We start from the raw sequence: 22,436 nt of genomic DNA on the forward strand, positions 1-22,436 counted from the left end.
GTAATGAAGAATAAAGGTCCACAAACACAAGATACACCTACTCTGAGGGAATGTACCCTAAACCTTTAGGGGAGCTCAATCTCTCCTCTTCATATTCACCATATAGAAATATATTAGCCATCATAAAAGACCATTACATACATTTTATCAGCTATTTAAAAGAAAAAAAAGAATTCAGTATATCATTATATAATGCATTTATATGAAATAAGCAGGTTTTGGGAGCGGTGGATTTGGGATAAAGTGGCCTGATGAAATAAATAGCATCTAGAACACATCTGTGAACAGAATTAATATTTAACAGTATAAATTTAGTAAAATACATCTTCTGCCAATCTTATCTACATACTCTACTTAGCAGAAGAGGATTGATAAACAACAATAAAATTAATCTCTACCAAACCAATGATAACATTTACAGATTAGTTTCCTTGAATCAGAGATAAATATTTTCTTTTTTTTGTCTCAGTGTATTGACAATATAAACCTCACAGAGGTTTAATGTTCTTTCTGCTTCAGTCTAATATCAGCTTACAGATGCTTACAGATTCCCCAAGTCTTTGTTGTGGATGACTCTTGCTAGTCAACACGGAAACGTAAACTATTGAATGTCCTTCTTTAATTAGCACAGAGTCTTTAGTGTGTTCCAACTTGGCGTGTATGGACTTTCCTATGAAAATGAAGCCTTTTGATGTGTTTTAGTAATGAAAAAATATATTTTTCATTTTTTGTATCCTGTCAATCTCACCCAAAGACAAAAATAAAAGTGTGTTTCGATATATTCAGAAACTCAGTGTTCACAAACAAAGAGCAACTCAGAATGCAATAATTATAGTGCATTGTATTTTACACTTAAAATGGAAAGTTTTAGTAAACAGGAGTTGTTCATTAGATTAGGATCCTCACCCTATTCACACCATTTTTGATGTAGTGTTGATTGTGGGTACAAACTTCAGGAAGATAGCAGAATATGCTGTAATAAAGTTTATTTGCAAGCTAATAACTTAATGAGTTTTATTTCTGATTTATGTGGTTTACAGTAAGGTACATTAGTTTTTTGTGGTTTTATTCCATAATCACACACTTACTGTCTGCAGGAGGATAACCAAGATACAAACTATTTAAAAAATAGACCTCCTTATTCATCTTCACTTTCTTTTTCATTTTAATTAAGGTAGAAAACATTTAATAAAAGATACACCTTATATGAGTTTAATAAAGAGAAAAATAAATCTAGCTTTGTTTTTATCTTATCTTTATGACCAAAATAATCGATTTAGTTAAATCAATAACTATGTTATTCAATGGTCAAGCACTGTTGCCTTGTAGCAAGAAGGTTCTGGGTAAGATTCCTGGCCTGGGGTCTTTCTGCATGAAGATGCATGTTCGCCCCATGAATGCGTGGGTTCTCTTCGGATACTCTGGCTTCCTCCCACAGTTCAAAAACACGACTGTTGGTTCAATCGGCTTCTCTAAATTGTCCTTAGGTGTGAGTGTGAGTTTGCATGGTTGTGTGTCTTTGTGTGTCTCTGTGTTGCCTTGTGACCTGTCCAGGATGGTCCTTGCCTCTTGCCCATAGACTGCCAGAATTACGCACTGGCCCCACCACAACCCTGACAGGACTAAGGGGGAGAACATTGATGAATGGATAAATTGTATCATCAAAAGCAGTGATACACATGTGAGCTTGTACTTGATTGTGCAACCATTGAGAAATGTGGTCTAATAATTTTTTACATGACTGTATGAGTGAGTTATCCTGTTATGCTGTTTTTTCTACTCTTCAAATTAGGATGAGCTAACTCATTCCAACATTGTTTTCGGGTTAAACAGGAAAAAAACAAACAAACATTGTTTCTATGATCAATAGTTAATTTTCTTTCTGGTACCAACAACTAATGATGGTGGTGCCTCGAGGAAGCAGCCAGGAACGGCTCTTGGCATTTCCACAAAATATGCCGTTCAAAACTGTACAATGCCTAACCATGCCTGCTGGAGCTACTGTCACAAAATATTTTAAATACAACCACTGGACCATTTAAAAACCTGCAGAGTGCTCTGCACGGATGTTGACAAGGCAACAGCAGGCTCACTTACCAGGCCAGGCAGGAGGAAGAAATGCGCGAGGCGGAGGAAGCAAGGCTGCAGAACCGGGCTAACAGTGAAGTTAAGGAGGAATCCCCACAGACCACCGCTACCTTCAATCCTTCTCTCCAACATCCGCTCATTGGATAACAAAATGGATAATCTCTGACTCGAACTGCCTTAAAAAAGGAGACAAGTAACTGCTGTGCCATCATTCTGACTGAATCTTGGCTATATCCAGCAATACCGGACAACGCTATACCGCACTGATAGAAACAAAGAACTCTGAGGTAAAACTCGAGGTGCATGCTCTGTGTTCACATCCACAATAGCTGGTGTAAAAATGTTAGATCGGTCGCAAGCTTCTGCTCTCCAGACATCGAGTTTCTGGCTGTTAACTGCAGACCGTTCTATCTGCCCGGAGAGTTTAGTGTGCTTAGCATTACTGCTGTTTATGTGCCTCCCAGCGCTAATACAAAAAAAGGACATGGAAAAACTCTATACCAGGCTCTCTGAGCTTCAAGCTGCACATACAGAGGGCATTTTCATCATTGCTGGGGAGTTTAACCAGGCTAACTTGAAAACTGTTCTCCCTTATTTTTACCAAAATGTGGAGTTTACAACTCTGGGTGAAAACACTTTAGACCTGGTTTACTCTAACATCAAAAATGCATGAAGAGCAGCTCCTCGTCCCCACCTCGGTTCATCAGATCAGGACTAACCGACAGTTGAAGAGGTCCGAGTGTGGTCTAGGGATGCCATGGAGAAACTCCATGACTGTTTTGAATGCGCCAACTGGAATATCTTCAAGACTGCAGCAACTTATGACAACATATTAAACATAGATGAGTATGCCATGACTTTGTCAGCCTACATCAATAAAGGCATTGAGGACATCAGCATCACAAAGAACATCACCACCTGAGCAAACCAATGACCATGGATGAAAGGGGAGGTTCAGAATTGCCAAAAGCATGGAACTCAGCTTTCAAGTCTGGTGATAAAGAGGCACTGAGGACAGCTCATGCTAACTTCAACCGTGCCATCAGATCAGCGAAGCAGAACCACAGCAAGAAAATCCAGGATTTTTTCCCCGTGCCAGCAACACCAGGAGGATGTGGCAAGGCATATGGGTGTTTACTGACTACAACACACCCTCACCCCCGGTTGATGCAGCAAACGTTGACTTTCTAAATTAACTGAACAACTTCTTTGGAAGGTTTGAGGCACTAAACAGCACTGTATTAGTGAAAGCTGTTCCACACCAGGGGGAGGAGGTACTCAATCTGGACATAGCTGAAGTGAGGAAAACTCTGAGGTGAGTCAACCCAAGAAAGGCCCCTGGCCCCGATAACATACCTGGACGGGTGTACAATGAGTGTGCAGATCAGTTGGCTGGTGTACTCACAAACATTTTCAACACCTCTTTCGATCAATCCATAATTCCAGCATGATCCAAGTCTGCCACCATCATCCCAGTCCCAAAGAAGCCTCAGGTCACCTCACTCAATGACTACTGGCACTGACTACCATCATGATGAAGTGCTTGGAAAGGCTGGTTAAAGAACACATCGTCTACAGTCTGCCGACAACATTCTAGCCATTCCAGTTCGCCTACTAATGGAACTGCTCCACTGAGGACGCCATCCTCTCCTGTGGAGGAGAAGAACACCCATGTGTGGATGCTGTTCCGGGACTTCAGTTCAGCTTTCAAAACCATCATCCCACAGCATCTGATAGGAAAACTAGAACAGTTGGGCTTCGATACATCCCAGTGCAACTGGCTGCTAGACTTCCTTACACAGAGACCTCAGTCAGTTCGGGTCAGACAGAACACCTCCAATGTCATCACCCTAAGCACAGGCTCCCCACAGGGCTGCGTCAAGAGTCCCCTGCTTTTCACCCTGATGACACATGACTGCATCCCCAGGCTCACCACAAATCACATCATAAAGTTTGCAGAGATGACAACGGCCAGGACTACAGAGGAGATGGAACAGCTGGTGCCCTGGTGCAGAGATAACAACCTGATCCTGAATGTGGAGAAAATGAAGGAGATCATCGTTGACTTCAGGAACAATTAGCCCAACCACGCTCAACTGCTCATCAACAGCTCAGCTGTAGAGGTGGTCAGCAGCACCAAATTCATAGGTGTGCACATCACAAACAGTCTCAACTGGACTGTAAACACCACATCACTGGTCAAAAGGTCACAAAAGTGTATGTACTTCCTGAGGAGGATGAGGAGAGCCCTACTGCTTCCACCCATCGTCACGACCTTCTACAGAAGCACAATAGAAAGCGTTCTGACCAGCTGTCTCACGGTGTGGTGTGAAGGACGCAACACCTCAGACTGGAAGAAGGTGAGGAGAGTAGTGAGAACAGCTGAGAAGATCATCGGGACTCCTCTTCCCTTCATAAAAGACATTTCATCCCAGCACTGCGTGACCCGAGCCTCTACCATTAGACGAGAGATAATAAAACGAAAGGAAACAAAAAAAGCACTGAATGTTGGAAAAACTGTAAATCATATCACAGTCTTATGTTTACATTTGATCACCATGTTTAAATTTTCTCTCTTTTTTTGTGTTTTTATGGCACTAGTTGCTTGTTTTTTTCAACAGTAGGCTGACAGGAAAGGGGGTATGAGAGACCATGTTTACATTTGATTACTGTTGCACTTTAAGAAATAGAAATTTCTCGAGAGCTGTAATGAGCAAAATTTTCTTTTGTATACACCCTGTGTGCACAAAATAAAAATAAAGTTTGCTTAGGTCTAGGTCCAAGTGAGGGTATTTTGTGGAAGATAAGTTCCTGTTCCTTCTATGAAGTCTATGGGTTCTACGTTGTCATAATCATGAATATATTCTAGCTTGGTAATTTTTGATGATAACACTAACTTGGCTGTGTCAATTTTGAGGGGAAAGAATACCCCATTTCCATACGAAAAAATTAATAAAATTCAGATGCAATTTTCCTTGTTCCGATTGCAAAATGTTAAACCAGCTGTTGTCCGTTGCTTGTCATATCCATGAGCTTATATATGAATGTAAGCTCTTTCAAGTGGATATAATTTGTGCAGCAAAGGTGCTTTTCTTGTTCAGTACCAGCAAGAACCACAAAAGTACGCTGTGCATGCAGTATTTTAAGGTCTTACCTAGAGGTTTTCCATCAAATTTTTGATTTTTCAAAAAATAATACAGCAATAGAGTGTATATAGTGGTGAGAATAAAAGTTTTAGTTTTACTGAGAAATATATAATATATTAGTATTTTTGACAGATTCAAAATATATAGCTACAGCAGTTAAAATAAGTTTAGAATAAGAGACCATTTTTCTCAAGTATAATTCTAGAGGTCCATGCAATCCACACATAGAAAGAAATCAAACTTAGATGTCCAGAAAATAGGTTATGTGTATTAATGTGGAACAGCACAAGGAAAAAGTGTTAAACACATGAAGAAATGGAGGTTGTAAAAGGCATGGAAAGCCAGGAAATCCAATAGAAAATCTATTGAATGAGCTAAAGATCAGCGTTCACAGAAAAGGCCCATGAAATATTCAAGAGTTGAAGACTGTTTATGTGGAAGAATGGGTCAAAATCACATATGAGGGCTGCATGCAACTAATTTCTCCATACAGGAATCGTCTAGAAGCTGTCATTGTCAACAAAAGTTTTCTTCAAAGTATTAACTAAATTTCAGTGTGTGTTCCATACTTTTACCTGTGCCATTTCACTTTATTACACATAACTACATTTCTGGATATCTATGGTTTGACTTTTTGTATGAGTGGATTGAATGGATTCTTACCAACATCTGGTGAAAACACAAAAGGATATTGCACCAGTAGGAATAGTGGATTGGACACATTGAATGGAGCTCAGGTGTTGCTGGATCCAAGTAACTCTGTGTTATTGTTAGAATTTGGCTGCTTCTCGGCATAAAGTTTTGAGGATACAAGTAAACCAGAACAGAAGCAAAACCAAAGGTGATCATCAGACAATCCTTTAGAAGCAGGTGTTGACTTCATGAATTAATAAGCAATTAATTTTGATGACAAAATCTCCATGCTGTTCTCCAGTCTGATACTTACAAGTACACAGAGATGCGACTACCAACTTAGCCCAAAGAGCAGAGTAGCATAATAGCATTATATTGTTATTAACTTCATACAGCATGTTTTTCCAAAAGATGATGTTGTTTGATCTTGTATTTATCCTTTTAAATTACGCTTTGCACATACTGTATGAGGCAAGAGCTTTGGGAGGGATCAAGGCAGGGTTGCAACTAGTGTTGGAAGTAAAGGTGTTTCATAATAATGCCGCTAGTAATAGAGTAATGTGTTTTCAGTAATGGAGTAATCTATTTAGTTACTTCTCAAAGATTGATAACATAGTGAATGAAGTGAGGAGAGATTCTTTCATGGCTCTGCAAACAGGCTATGTCACATGGAATCTAACTTTTTCAAATACAATTTGGGCCACATTTGTATGTGGTTTTAAATACAATACAGATACAGGTTGGATCTTATGAAATGTGTCTGTGATCTAAACAGCCAAACCAAGCGATCAGAATAAGTATGACGATGAAGTCATTCTGTACTGATAGGAGAACAAGAATAATCAGCCTACAATGGAAAGGAAAAACATGGAGGACAGCATAGAAGGAGGTGTTCAATGGAGGGACAGTATAATTTTGTAATTAATGAGTATTTTGGCGGATACAACAATCTAAAAGAAGCTTAAACAGGTCATACCATAACAGGTCAGTAGACTACAATGCTACCTCCTGAAATTTCTCTTTCGAGATGTCAGTGCGCTTTCAAAAAGCCGTAAATAATAGTTTAGCTCTCTTTCTCCTGTATTTCTTTTTCCACATTATTCTGCTGCATCATTGGGCTACTTTCACTTAGCAGTTTTAAATCCATCCATAGACACTGACCTCTGACACATCTTGTTATTGGTTTTCTGCACATGCAGGTCTAATCAGGGACACATTTGAGAAGGTCATGTGATCAGCAACAAAAAACAAAATAGAATCTGACAAAAAAATTAGGATTGAGCATTAAGACCTTCAGGGTGAAAATAGCTATGTTGTTTACAGGCAGCTTAAAGCTATCCTCATATTATCTCACCATTAGCATAACTAGCTATGTTCACACTGCAAAAACAAGTTGGCCCAAATCAGATTTCTTTGCCCTCAAGTAACTCAGGGGAGATTCTGTCATGACTGCATGAACATAAGCAAAATGGTTGCATGTCATGCAGGGGGAATGTATACTGAAGTTTTGCTTAAAGAGACATCACGCTATAGAACATTTTGGGAGGTTAGTTTTTGCTAGATGGCATATGTTAATATGCTATTTAGAAATATTTAAAACTGAGATACCATCTGAGAACTGAGGTACAGTAATAATACTAGAAATCAAGTCAACAAAAAAATTTCTTTGCTTAGTTTGGTAGAAAATGAAGCAGTGTCTCATGGAGGACACTGAAGCTGTGGCTCACTTGGATACAAATAGATCAACTCACTCCTATCCAACCCTCATAGATAATTGTACCCATTGCAACAGCCAGTCAAATAAAAGAAACCATGTCTGCTCCAAACCCTTTTTTTTCAAGAAGAAAATGCTGTTCAAGAACAGACCGAAATTTCACAGATATTGCTTCATTTATTTCAGTTTTTGCCCAGATTTTTCAGGATAAAGGTGTTAAAGAAAGTTGAAAAAAATACACCTGTTAGTTCTGCTACCTGAGCAGCAGCCCCTCCCCTACATGTGAAAACAAGCAGCTGGAAAATATCTACGAATGAAGGCTCCCTCCAGGAAGCAAATGTCTTAACCGCACTGAGTTGGCTCCCTAAACAGCTTTCTCCAATCAGAAAGGGGATGATGTGAGGCATAGTGCGATGATTCTGGCTAAAAGTTCGGACAAGTTGCTCTACCGGCGACTTGTCTGAACATTTACAGGGCAGCAACATCTATTTTTTTAGCTAATGTCTGAGTCATGGAAAATCAGTTCTTTTTCGCAGTGAGAAGTCACAGACGCCGTTGCTTTAAAGGCAAGTGTTACTCTTTGGGGTTGGAAAAAAAACTTTATTTCATAACATATTTCTATCAACAAACCCTGTGGCTTCACCTTATGTTGTTAGAAGGATACAATCTAAGGATTTTAATTTATATTTAGCTAGATGTGACTTTTAATGGCTTAAAAAAAATGATATTGGACCTTAAATGTATACATTTTGCCAAAGCATCAACCACATAGATGTCAAAATATAATATTTCAAAATATAATATAACAAAATATTTCCTCCCAGGACATTGCCTAAGGCAAAACATGGCCTCTGTTGGCTTACCTTACTTCTGTCACACATCCACACACTTACTAGTGCCGAGTCTTTCAGAGTAAGGAGAGGTACAAGCAAAGTGCCATCTAAATGATGTAAAAAACAAAATGAATTATCAGGCCTTCCCTCACTGTTCTGTGATCCAAATATGAGGAACGGGACAAAAGTAAGCATTCAAACTCCAACCCAACAGTAGCTGCGCAGCTACTAACTCAATCCTATCTTATGCATTCTGTAGTCTGAAACCTTTCATTCAGTTCAAGCATTAACCTCTTTAACCAATAGTGGTCTTAGCTTATAACTTCTACTTCTTTAAACAATGTGTATAGACTTCAACAGACCAGGACCAAAAGCTCCAGTTTTGTGAATATTCTAGTCTAGAGGTATAGTCCACAAAATCTGTCTCTTATTATGCAAACTGGTTTTTTTAAGTTGTCTTCCCCATTCTACTGCTTGTACAGCAACGACTCTAACAATGTAATATTCAGTTCCCTCAACTATAACCCATCATCTTAAAGTGGTTTAATCTGTTTTTTTATTTTTTTCCCCTTCATCTGTCAATGGCCACAATGCTATGCATTACTAGTGTATATAAGAGTTCATTAAAAAATTACTCTCGATTTTAAAGGTGATCATACCAGCTTTGCCTTAGTCTACACACCAAAATCAAGGTAACAGTAAATATATATTGTAGATCATTTTATATTTTTATGATCAATAAAATGTATTATTAATGATTTGTTATTATTTTATTAATCTAATCAGTTGGATGATGCTATCCGATTTAATTTCATATTTTTGTTTAAATAGCATGATTCTGCAGTATGTTTTATCCATGATCATTTTATCATATCATTGGTACAACATGTCTACTGTGGTCATAACAGATGCAGATATAGTTAGATTTATATGTCCATTACTGGAAATTAACTCATGAATGGATGCTTTAAAGTCCCATTTTAGCCCCTCAAATTCACCATTTATTGAACACTTGTTTACTTGTTAGCTCTGGCTCTGACTGTTCTCAATATAATTTTGTTGAATGACCAGACCTTAGGCAATCAACATGTTGTCTGATAACAAACATATATGTACAAAGTAATTTTAAATAAAATTAACCTTTTGTGAAAATAAAAAACAAAACATTTTGAAAATTCTGTAACACAGTCCATGTAAGAGTCTTGTTTTTACTATACAATTGATGTGTCCACAATCCACTTTGTGATTCTGGTTGCTTTTGTTGATATCGTTAGGTACACATCACAGCTACATCCGATGTAAATATACTACTTCACATCCTGCTGTAGGCTTTACCAGTCACAGGGGTGCCAACATGAAATGACACAGACACCAAGCTGAACCTGTACATATTTGAGGTAAAACCTTCTGCTGCAAAGGTAAGTCAGGTTTGTGGAAACAAAAGGATCAGTTTAAGAATTTTACATGAAACCATAATTTATAACAAAACTCCCTTGTCTTTCTAGAACTGTATCAAAGTCATTTATTGCCATAATCAGAAAATCCTTTATATATCATGTCATGTTTTCACATTATATTTTAATCTTTTAAGTGACTCATGGTCCACTAGATATTGTGTTTTTCTTGTGGTACATATGTAAACATCAGACTTGAGCTGATCGATTTTTGGGTGCACCGTTTCTTTTAACAAGTTGTTTTTTCCTCCTTTCACAAATTTTCAAAGTATTTTTTTTTATCTTGATTACAGTGGTTTCTGTCATACCTGTGTGGCTGATGCTGCCAATTTGAGTTGTCCATGTTTTGTTAGTGTTCCCATGTCACTGTGGTTTATGATATATCTGTTGATCCCATCTATGCCATTGTCTCTGGGCTCCGACACTGCCCCTGAAATGTTGCTAACGAGGTTCTTGCCCTGCGGGGAACACATTGTCATGGGAATACAGGAGTCATCCCAGTGCTGCAGCTCATGTTGTCCTTTCCTGGGAGTCGCCGGTCGTTGTAGGTGTGCATGTTGATCACTGCATCCGTCTTCACCATGACTGGGGGCTGGTGCTTTTGTTTCACTCGTCTCTCGCAGGTGAACGACAGTCTGATCTCGTCCACCATGGCGCTGCACAAAGACCTCTGGGCAAAAAGGGAGGATCCGGGAAGGGGCACGCGGAGCAGAGGGGGAAAGGGACGGGGGTAAATACCTTAGCCTTTAATTGTTCAGACAGCAGAGGGTTTCAACATTCACAATAGTAGCAAATGGATGTAGAGTACTTATTTATTCTTAGTAGCTGTGTTTCTAATGTGTCAGGCTGTCATTAATGGTACACTGCAACACTGTTCCTAGATCTAGTATGCACATAACTCATTAATAACGCTGTGTCAGATATACAAAAGAAGTAGAATACAGGAAAATGCATGCAGTGATTTACACCACTTGACCAAACATTGTGACATACATCATTAAAGGGATGATCCTATTTAGGGATCTCCAAACTCAAATAATGGATTAATACTCTATGTTCTTATTTGTAGTGATGCCGGTGGAAATTAGTAAATATTGTAGTGTTATGACCGAGTACTCTAAGGGATTAGTCAATAAAAGCATGCAGATCAATTTATGTATTCTTGAACCAAAACCTATAATTAGAGCACAGCTTTAAGGGTATGTAGAAGAAACACAAGAGATATGATTCGCTGGATTTTGCACTAAAGTTCAGTTGCATCTCCACAAAAAAAATGTTTAAAATCAACTTATTTTTGCAATTTAACCTTTCTTAAACTTGAAAAAGATATAGTGTAAAGTGGATTTCTAACACATCTACAACAATTTAAAATTTCCACTTTTTTGTTAAACAAAATGTTAAAGCAGGATAAATGGTTGAAAAAGTTCACTTTAAATATGAAACAAACAATTCAATCAAAAAAAAGAGTAAAAAGCAATTATGTTTTGGGGAGAAAATGTAAAGTAAATGCAAATGATGTCTTAAACTAATATTTTGATTAAGAGCCTTAGTTTATGAGTCTCCCCTGGTGGGGGTCACCCAGGATCCCTCATGTTTAGTCTGATAGTAATGGGAAAAAAATGAAGACTTTATTTTTTTCAATTGTTTGTATTGTTCTACTCTTTTTGAAGTCAGCGCTATGCAGTGAAAAAGAGTTTCCCAAATAAAACAACCATTTAACTTTGAAAATTTTGTTTGACTATGGGGAAAATGTCCTATTTTATTTATTTCTAGAGATCTATTAGCTCATTGAAACCAACCGTACAATTAAAAAACTTTAGTCATTAATTGATTCACTTGGGCATAAGCTTAGATTTACTGTGATGTTTTAAAATAAAACTCCCTCACAAATTTTTGCATTCTAGAGAACCCATGATGGATTTAGGTCAGACACAGTCATTTTAAGGACTGTTTATTATTTATTCTACTTGGACAAAGCAACAGTAGCATTAAAAAAAAAAAACCCTGACCATGATGCTGCCACTACTAGTTGACTACAGGTGTGGTGTCAATTCAGTGATGTATTATGTCGACATAGCATTCAAAAGTCAAAGTTCTGTTTTAAATTGTAAAGTTGACTGTATGTGTGTAATTGCATATGCATGCATATATATCTATATCAATGCATGTGTAAGGATAGTGCCATAGCATTGTAAAATAAATGTAATATACTTGATAAAAGAAAATTAGAGTATAAAGGAGTGGGAGTCAAAAACAGGTGTTTTAAACTTAATCTAACCTCTTCTTACAAGATGGCTGTGCCTGTAGGCAGCGGGTTGATACAGCTCCAAACAAATATAAGTACAAAATACGCCACCTAGAACGCAACAATTAGACATCGATCCTGCTTCTATGACCGCCAGCGCCTGCTGGAGCTTCGGTCACAAAATGTAGTTTCGGGACTCTTAAATACAGCCACTCTTGACTGTTTAAAAAGCTGCGGAGTTCTTTGGATGAATGTAAACAAAGCAGCTAGCGAAATAACCAGGTCACGCCAGGAGAAGCTGAATGAAACGATGTGCGTGACGGTGTAAGTGGGGCTTCAGAGGCGGGTTAACAGCGAAGCTAAGAAGGAATACCCACAGACCATCCTGCTTTCTAACGTCCGCTCACTGGACATTAAAGTGGACAATCAAGATGACAATAAAAGTTATCTAAGTCTAATGTTTATAGCTTACATCTATTTTTTTTCATTATATGATATATGTGTTACAATTTATGTATTCTATACATTTTATATAAATAATATTTTGTTTGTTTGAAATAAATTGCTTTCATTTATTCTCTAAGACTGGTAACTTTCATTCATACTCTTAGGTTTAAGGGTTGTAAAGATTCAAAAGCCACTGTATTAAGTGTACATAAAAATTTTCAACACAATTAATAAAATAAATTAAGCCATTAATATTTAATTAAATAATTAAAATCCAGCATTGTATTATCAGTTTTTGACCAGCGTTGCAAGCCACACAGTAAGAATCAAAATTGATTCATGATCTATGAAGATATATACCTGTTCGCGTTCAGCAGTCTTCCTCAGCTTGTAGATAAATTCAGCAATCGCCACAAAGACAGATAGCACCAGGCCACATGCCAATACAATGAATATACCACCCAGGTTCTGGATCCCCATGGGGCCTGTCTTACGACGCTCCTCATCCAAGCAGCTGTTTCCACTCCACCACTTCTCCTTCAGAATGTGGAGAAGACCATCCTCCTGGATGCTGAGGATTGCTATGCTGATTTTGTCCCTGTATGGAGAGCCTGCAAGTAACATAAGGCCCATTTAACTTTGGATGGATTGCCAGCTGGACTATGTGATAATAAGGTTCATAAACACATTGTGGCACAGTGTCTGACTAGTAGCTGCTTTTTAATATTATATTGCTGGTGAATCTGAAAGAAATTCCTTACTCTCATCTTTCAGGGAAACAAAGACCAGCATAACTTATGAAAAGGGCTTTAATTTTTTATAAGACTGGAGCTCTGGAATGTAGTTTTGAGGCTGTTCATATGTCTTACCGATGGGAGTGCCAATGCCATAGCCTTTGCTGTCAATAATCCCTCCCACTTGTGTCAGGTTACAGTTTCTCCTAGTGATATAATCAATGGTGGTGGACTCTGTAATGAGCGCATAGTCAGACTTCAGCACCCTCTGAACTCCATCTTCAACAGATTTCACCAGGGATGTTCTTGGCCTGCTGCTCATGAAGGCCCACATCTTCTCAAAAGTCGAAACCTTTGATTTCTATGAGGGATAAAAAAAAAAAGAAAAGATGTAACAAAAAAGAATATCTGAAATTGATTTAATAAAAAAAAATAAAAATTTAAAGCTTGAGGCAAAAAAATAAGTTATTAGAGAAACACACAATATTCTAATTACCATAGAAATGTTGAACTTAACAAAGCAACTTTTTTAGTCTAACAGCCACATGCGCTTTAGGTGGAAAAACAGCAAACCATGAAATGGCTTGTATGTTAGAAGCCAATAATACACCTATTGAGATTTTTTGAGGAGTAAAATAATGCCAGTGACTATAGGGATTGTATATGTAATTACTCACAGCTCTTGGTGTTATATTTATTTAAAAACCAAATAGATTTAAATGATAACTCCTTCAGATCTCCATTACACGGGATTAAAGGACGATGAATTGAAGCTTTGCACACATCTATTCTCATAAGTGTTACTGAAGCAGCAATAATAGAATGGCGTTCCATTAGTCTTGCATCAGTCTATGAGGTATTTCATGCAATTTTCTGTGAGGTCACATTTATGCCATGTCTAATCCAAGATAATTACTGTCTAATAACTATAAGCCATTTCAAATTGTGCGAAATGCTATTAAAAGAACTCTGCTCCCTATGTTAAATTCAGCAGCAGCCCAGTCCTGGCTATCTTGGAACACATATTTTAAGTAGGCAAAAACAGCTTGTTATCTCTTTAATAAACTTTAACTTCCACTTTTAAATAATGTGCCGATTTTTTGTGTATATTTAAGTATGTAAAATTGGTAGAAGGGAAATAATGTTAATTTGTTTGCAAATGTTCTGGAAATAATATTCTTTACAACAACAATGTTAAAATGTCTGTAAATAAACATGCCAACTTAGTGATTAGCTCTACTTATGTTTACCTAAAAAGATACATGTATTTCAGTTTCAGGAGTATAACTCTTTGCTTACTTTGTGCATGATATTTTTTTTTTTCTTTGAAATAATTAGAGAATTAATCATCTTATAACCCTTTTAAGTGGGTAAGATTAGATACGCGGCAAGAAATTGGCTGCTGACCAGATTTGATTTTCATTTTGAAAAGGCCCGACCTGGGGCCGGCCCAATACAACAAAATTCTTCGGTTTGCAGGTTTTTAAGTAAGTCAAGTGAGTGAAAAAAAGACTGAAATTTGTCTTCTTTTAATGTCAGGTACACTAAATGTCTGAAATAAAAATAAAATAAAATATGCTATAGATGTTAAAAGCAATTAAAAAAGCAGTCTTATATCATAAGAGAGCAAGACCCACCGCTGGTAACAGGAAGGCTACAGTAAAACAAAATTTCTGCTTTTGAACTTTTTCATCAAACAGGACTAAAACCATTTATGAACTGGTGGATCAAAACAATGTAAGGATCTAAATTAAGACTGAAATTCAAACACATGAGACTTTGGAAATACTAGCAGTGACAATTTTGCTTATCGCTCATAAACATACGAGATAAAAGATAATACTATTCTTTGAACATCCTATTTTACAGTTTTTTAAATCAATTTCAATAAACCAAAATCAGAAAAAGCAAAGTTATAAAAAAACTAAATTTCAAAGGTAATAGACAAAATTCTTACCGGAAGATTTACATTCTTTATGATCAGTACTAACTACTTTTTTTTTTCTGTTTTATTTAAAATAAACCTTTTCAGAATACAAATATTTCTGTTACAGTTTATCTAAGTGCTAGGAGTTTTTTTTGTCTAAGTTTTTTAACTGAGTCTAAAACCTTTTTTTCTAATCTGTACTGAGGACAGCCTATCAGCCAACAACACCTGCAAAATCTTGTGTGCTCCACATCCTGGTTTCACCAACATTCATCAGGCTTTCTTTGCCTCATTGAATTTGCATCAGTAAGACTTTCCTTTGCAGAGGGCCCTTGAGCCACTTATAATTAACCACCTGTTTATTTTGTTCATTGCTAAAAATTCTTAAAGGGTATGAATAATCCCCAGACGTTTTTCAACCCATCTATTCACATGTCGGGAGCTGTCTTCATGTTCTACAATTTTAATATATTGTGATCTAAGAGCAAACATGAGCATGTTTATAGCATTATAAATGTATTGTATTCAATTAATTTAATTTATATAGTACCTATTTATAACACATGTCATCTCAAGGTATTTTACAGAGACAATTGAACCAGATCATACAGTCAAATTGGTTAAAAAGTTTTCTATCTAAGGAAAACCAGCTGATTGCATCGACTAATTGACTCAAAAGCAATCCCTAAGACCAAGCATATTTGTAGCGACAGAGGAGAGGGAAAAACTCCCTTTTAACAGGAAGAAACCTCCAGGAGAACCAGGCTCAGTGTGAGCGCCCATCTACAGAAGCAGACATAGAAAAAGAAGCATTATGTAGATACAATAAGTTTTTATGTTTAGTTTGCTCTACAATCTGTTTTAACTGTTATTGTTTCTGCAGTCTTTTCAAATTTGCATATCAAATACACACACTTATCTGCTGACGTTTGGACTGTGCACTCATAAAAACAAAAAATTTCAAAATTTTGTGAATTCTAATAATTTTTTCAGAACCTAAAATGACTGTTTTCTACACATTGCTTATCTACCTTAAAGAAAGCCATTGTTGCTCCATCTTTGACGACACCATACTCAATCTTGGTCTGCTTGGCCATGTCGTCTGCTGAATCCACTGACGAGTCCATCCTCTCCACAGTTAAAAAAGCTGCTAAATTAGCAGTATAGGAAGATATAATAATGAGTGTAAAGAACCACCAGATTCCACCTATTATTCTGGTTGACAGAGCTTTGGGCATCAGTTCCGATCCTGTATGCAACACAACAAGAGAGAGAGAAACATTCTGTAAAATAGTTAAACAAATGGAGGAACATGACTGCTTGCATTTTCGTTAATTAGCTTGGAAATGCTTTTGGCAGTGTCACTGCTTCTCATTAAGGTGCTGTCAGTTGGTAAATGGAAAATAAAAACCAGCAGGGCAACTTAGCAAGCTATAGGCTAAAAATTAAGAGCAACCCCCCCCCCCCCCCCCCCCCGCCAAAAAAACTATTCCTATACAAATATTTTCTTATGTTTTTGCAAAACTACATGGATGGATGGATGGATGGATAGATAATTGTAACAAAAATTGGTAAAGGCCTAAGGACTAAAATCTCAATAACATTCTAATTCAGGTTTAGCGTTATAAATATATTTTTTTCCAAAAAGTATTTCTGTAATTAAATTAAATAAAAAATTTAAAAAAGAAAACCCATGGTATAAAGATTCATTACAAATAGATTGGTTTGGTTTAAGTATATGTTTTAATTCTGATGATTTTTACTTACAGTAATTAAACAAAAAATAATTCTGTTCAGCAATAATGTGTAATTAAAAGCAATCAATGTAAGCAATTTAAACACACACAAATGTTACAATTTGGCTATTTATGAGCTAGAGAGGGTAGGCCTACACTAGCTGCTCACAAAGTGCTTTATATCATATAAGATTCAAATAAGACTGACCGGAAGGAATAGCCTGGACAGTTCAAAAACATTTTACCTGGGCTAAGAAAAAAAACAAAAAGAAAAGAAAAGAAAAAAACAAAGACAAACTAAAGGAAACAGAAAACAAACTAAAAAACTCAATGACAAAATTAATTCTGAGTTCTCATTAACAGCTAGCAATAATCATAAAAAAACAGATGCTGGGAATAAATTATGATATGGTCCAAGAATGATGACAGGATTTCATTTTTAAATGTTTTAATTTTTTAAATACATTTAGTTGGCTAAAAGGCACCCCTTCAAGCTTTTAAACTAAGAAGTGTTTCCCTATCTCCATCATTTATTTTCATATCTCATGGGGTTTAGCAAAAGAACACATGACTGAAATTTGAAAACCTATTAATCACAGCCCGCATAATGTAAAAAAAGAAAAAAAAAAAAGAAAAAAGAGAGACAACGAAATATGTTGACAGAACACCTCTGCATCTGCGTTGACTTTGAGTGGGCCTCTCTGAGCAGTACTATGTTTACAATGGCTCACTGACTGGTGTTAAAGTTACTTTATATCTCATCTCTGACAACCTTTAAAATACCCTTGTGCTTTGTGCACTCTGTTACTTTACTGGGAAGATTTATGAGGGCAATTCTGAAGAGTAACAAACCCACAGAAGGCGGGCAGCCTGGTCAGCTCTTTAACCTCTTCTACCAAATTTGATTGGATTTGTCCTTTGTGGTTTGACAAAGACTCTACATGGTTGCAAACAAGGGAAGATAGAAGCCTCCCTTAATTCACTATGACTTCAGAGAGGCAAAATCCAGATGCATCCTCTGGTCACACTAAAAATGAAGTGAGGCCATGGTTAACTCAATTGAATTCCACACTATAAAGCGCTGTTGTCAGCGGGGAGCAATATATGGCACTGCATCAGAACACTCCAATAAATACAAGAAGCAGATCAGTCATATGGTGCCAGCAATAAAACGGTGGCAATATACAGTATGATACTGATCTCAGAGGAAGGCTTGTTGTTTGTAAACCAAGTCAGTTCACATGTTCGCACACAGAGGACATTGTTCACACTGTTAGCTGTCAAAATATGTTTCTCTAGCTGCTACACTGTCCACCGAAAGCAAATAATAATGCTTGATTTACCGATTTAGAAGACATATTTTCACATGTTGATGAATTTTATTGTAAGCATTATTTTCTAAATCCATCTGATTCCGACCAGAATTCACTCCTTTGACAAAATGTCTTTTTGTAAGCTCAGTTTGCACGTATTGTGACAGTATAAAAGAAGGAAAAGCTTTGCAGGTATTATCCCAATCTTGTAAATTCTAGATATATTGGGTCTGACCACGGCAAAGAAGCCAAATGTTTACATTTGATTTGTTTACATTTTATCACTGCTGTACTTTATAGAATGGAAATGTTCTGAAAGTTGTAGTAATCGAAATTTTGTTTTGTGTATACAAAATGAAAATAAAAGTTGTCTAAGCCTAAAGTACGTTTATTTTTGGCTGAGCAAATTTGTTGGTATGGCACATTTCAGCAATATGACAATACAAATACGAAGACATAAACTAAGGCAGGGCAATATGGCTAAAAAGTTATTTATCAGATTGATTTTAGATCGATTACAATATTTCTTGATTGGTTGTTTTTTTTTACCTGTTCGAAATAAGAATCAGAGAAAAACATCAAATTAAAATTGTCCCCCCAACCCTATTTAAAACATTTATCTTTCAAATAGGTGATCCCTTCATGCAAATTTGCTTTGTTTGGCCGTGAGAACTTAAGAGGCCTCTACGTACATCCCCCCTCATTGAACCTTTCATCGAACATATTTTATATTTATATTGTATAGTCAGCTATCGCAAATATATTGATTTATATTGACTAAACATAAGAAGAGAAAATATAAAATAATTTTGCAGGGGCAGAGGCAGGTACATAAAGACATTAGTACAAACTTTAATAATGTTAACGGTTTAAATGGAAGTCATGGACAATTCTATGCAAACAGGATTTTAACCTTAATTTAAAGGGTGAAGTATGGTGACACTTTAGCAGCATTTCTTTTTCACTGAGGAAGATCATCACAGATTGATAAACAATTTACTGTACCACCATTTCTTTTATATTTTCACAAAAAAAATCTTCTAATGCGTTGGGCTGCAGCAACTAAAATCTCATTGTCTTCTTCCATTGATGACTGTATACTAACTGTCCACTACCTGTCTCCATCTTTAGACTAGCTACTGTACATGCTGAGCCGTTACTGTGACTAACTGTCCTTTAGACTTAAAACCAAGCCTAGAGCTCATTTACTTTTTAGATGAAGCCTCTGAAGAAGCTGATGAAGATTCTCAGTTATCCAGGTCATAGTCATTCCGTAAAAGTTCAAAATCTTGGAAACCTCTGAAGAAGCCACTACTGCTGGAACAGTGCTTCTGTGTTATATGTGAATGTTCTGTGTGCTAAGGGGTAGTTTTCCTTTCCAATGTAGCATGAGGCATGCTAAACAATTCAAAATGCTACAACGCTAGAAAGGACACATGAAGGTCAATATGTACATTTTTTTTTGTTAAAATAATCTAACTTTTTTGTTAAAATAATCTAACTTTTTCATTGATATCAAGAAAAAAAAACTATTTCCTTTATACCTCAGACATGCCAGTATACCTTATGGAACTTCAATGCTGGCAATCGACCTGCAGAGAAATATAAACAAGTCAAGGAACCAACTCAGTAGAAATGTAAGAGGGTTCTAATAAAGAAAGCTGCAACTGATCCACAGCAGACTTTCTCTTCTCCTCCTCTTCTTTTCCACTTATTCTAAAGTTTAGTTCACCTTTTTTTTACGACCCCATATAAATTGACATTAGTTATGAGAAGTAAGAATTCTAGGCTGCTAGATGCATCTCGTTTTCTAAATTATCTACAAAATACAATAATTTGAATGCTCAATTTCTTGTTATAAATAGTTTCAGTAAAGGTAAAGGTAGTATCAGCATGGCTAGATCTATCAGGTATTTACTGGTTCTTCAGAAATGACATAATCCTGGCACATAATTAAGCTGTAAGCGAGAAGGTCATGAGTTTCAATGTGTGTTGTTTTTGATGATTCGGTCTATCTGTTAACTGCGGTTAACTGTGCTTTCAAAATAATTGTCTGTCCTATTTGATGTTTTGTTTTATTTTGTGTTTTTCAAGGTTGCAAGTGGCAAGACTCAAGAATTAATTCACTGGACTCACTGGAATATTGGACTCGATTGCCATCTATATTAGCATCGTTGTTTATATGTGTGTACTTTTCTTTACACACATATAACTGTGTACACTGCTGTACTTTATAGAATGGAAATGTTCTGAAAGTTGTAGTAATCGAAATTTTGTTTTGTGTATACAAAATGAAAATAAAAGTTGTCTAAGCCTAAAGTACGTTTATTTTTGGCTGAGCAAATTTGTTGGTATGGCACATTTCAGCAATATGACAATACAAATACGAAGACATAAACTAAGGCAGGGCAATATGGCTAAAAAGTTATTTATCAGATTGATTTTAGATCGATTACAATATTTCTTGATTGGTTGTTTTTTTTTACCTGTTCGAAATAAGAATCAGAGAAAAACATCAAATTAAAATTGTCCCCCCAACCCTATTTAAAACATTTATCTTTCAAATAGGTGATCCCTTCATGCAAATTTGCTTTGTTTGGCCGTGAGAACTTAAGAGGCCTCTACGTACATCCCCCCTCATTGAACCTTTCATCGAACATATTTTATATTTATATTGTATAGTCAGCTATCGCAAATATATTGATATATATTGACTAAACATAAGAAGAGAAAATATAAAATAATTTTGCAGGGGCAGAGGCAGGTACATAAGGACATTAGTACAAACTTTAATAATGTTAACGGTTTAAATGGAAGTCATGGACAATTCTATGCAAACAGGATTTTAACCTTAATTTAAAGGGTGAAGTATGCTGACACTTTAGCAGCATTTCTTTTTCACTGAGGAAGATCATCACAGATTGATAAACAATTTACTGTACCACCATTTCTTTTATATTTTCACAAAAAAAATCTTCTAATGCGTTGGGCTGCAGCAACTAAAATCTCATTGTCTTCTTCCATTGATGACTGTATACTAACTGTCCACTACCTGTCTCCATCTTTAGACTAGCTACTGTACATGCTGAGCCGTTACTGTGACTAACTGTCCTTTAGACTTAAAACCAAGCCTAGAGCTCATTTACTTTTTAGATGAAGCCTCTGAAGAAGCTGATGAAGATTCTCAGTTATCCAGGTCACAGTCATTCCGTAAAAGTTCAAAATCTTGGAAACCTCTGAAGAAGCCACTACTGCTGGAACAGTGCTTCTGTGTTATATGTGAATGTTCTGTGTGCTAAGGGGTAGTTTTCCTTTCCAATGTAGCATGAGGCATGCTAAACAATTCAAAATGCTACAACGCTAGAAAGGACACATGAAGGTCAATATGTACATTTTTTTTTGTTAAAATAATCTAACTTTTTTGTTAAAATAATCTAACTTTTTCATTGATATCAAGAAAAAAAAACTATTTCCTTTATACCTCAGACATGCCAGTATACCTTATGGAACTTCAATGCTGGCAATCGACCTGCAGAGAAATATAAACAAGTCAAGGAACCAACTCAGTAGAAATGTAAGAGGGTTCTAATAAAGAAAGCTGCAACTGATCCACAGCAGGCTTTCTCTTCTCCTCCTCTTCTTTTCCACTTATTCTAAAGTTTAGTTCACCTTTTTTTTACTACCCCATATAAATTGACATTAGTTATGAGAAGTAAGAATTCTAGGCTGCTAGATGCATCTCGTTTTCTAAATTATCTACAAAATACAATAATTTGAATGCTCAATTTCTTGTTATAAATAGTTTCAGTAAAGGTAAAGGTAGTATCAGCATGGCTAGATCTATCAGGTATTTACTGGTTCTTCAGAAATGACATAATCCTGGCACATAATTAAGCTGTAAGCGAGAAGGTCATGAGTTTCAATGTGTGTTGTTTTTGATGATTCGGTCTATCTGTTAACTGCGGTTAACTGTGCTTTCAAAATAATTGTCTGTCCTATTTGATGTTTTGTTTTATTTTGTGTTTTTCAAGGTTGCAAGTGGCAAGACTCAAGAATTAATTCACTGGACTCACTGGAATATTGGACTCGATTGCCATCTATATTAGCATCGTTGTTTATATGTGTGTACTTTTCTTTTTATCCAACTTAATCAAAAATAAATAGAC

The 22,436-nt window shown here is 36.3% G+C and overlaps 1 protein-coding gene across 1 annotated transcript in view; it reads right to left on the reverse strand.

Moving 5' to 3' along the window:
- Positions 1–7,684: 7,684 nt before the first annotated feature.
- The window catches only part of LOC119792816 (glutamate receptor ionotropic, kainate 3), a 165,009-nt gene continuing 150,257 nt past the window's right edge, over positions 7,685–22,436 (reverse strand). Inside the window, exons 13-16 of the mRNA XM_038299624.1 lie at positions 16,253–16,470; positions 13,430–13,655; positions 12,921–13,171; positions 7,685–10,536 (exon numbers count right to left, since the gene is read on the reverse strand). Coding sequence (XP_038155552.1) covers positions 10,171–10,536; positions 12,921–13,171; positions 13,430–13,655; positions 16,253–16,470 — 1,061 coding nt within the window. The 3' untranslated portion in view covers positions 7,685–10,170. The remainder of the gene's footprint in view (positions 10,537–12,920; positions 13,172–13,429; positions 13,656–16,252; positions 16,471–22,436) is intronic.

The sequence above is a fragment of the Cyprinodon tularosa genome, unplaced genomic scaffold (genome assembly GCF_016077235.1).
Source record: "Cyprinodon tularosa strain WSP-4 unplaced genomic scaffold, ASM1607723v1 ctg431, whole genome shotgun sequence".
NCBI lineage: Eukaryota > Metazoa > Chordata > Actinopteri > Cyprinodontiformes > Cyprinodontidae > Cyprinodon > Cyprinodon tularosa.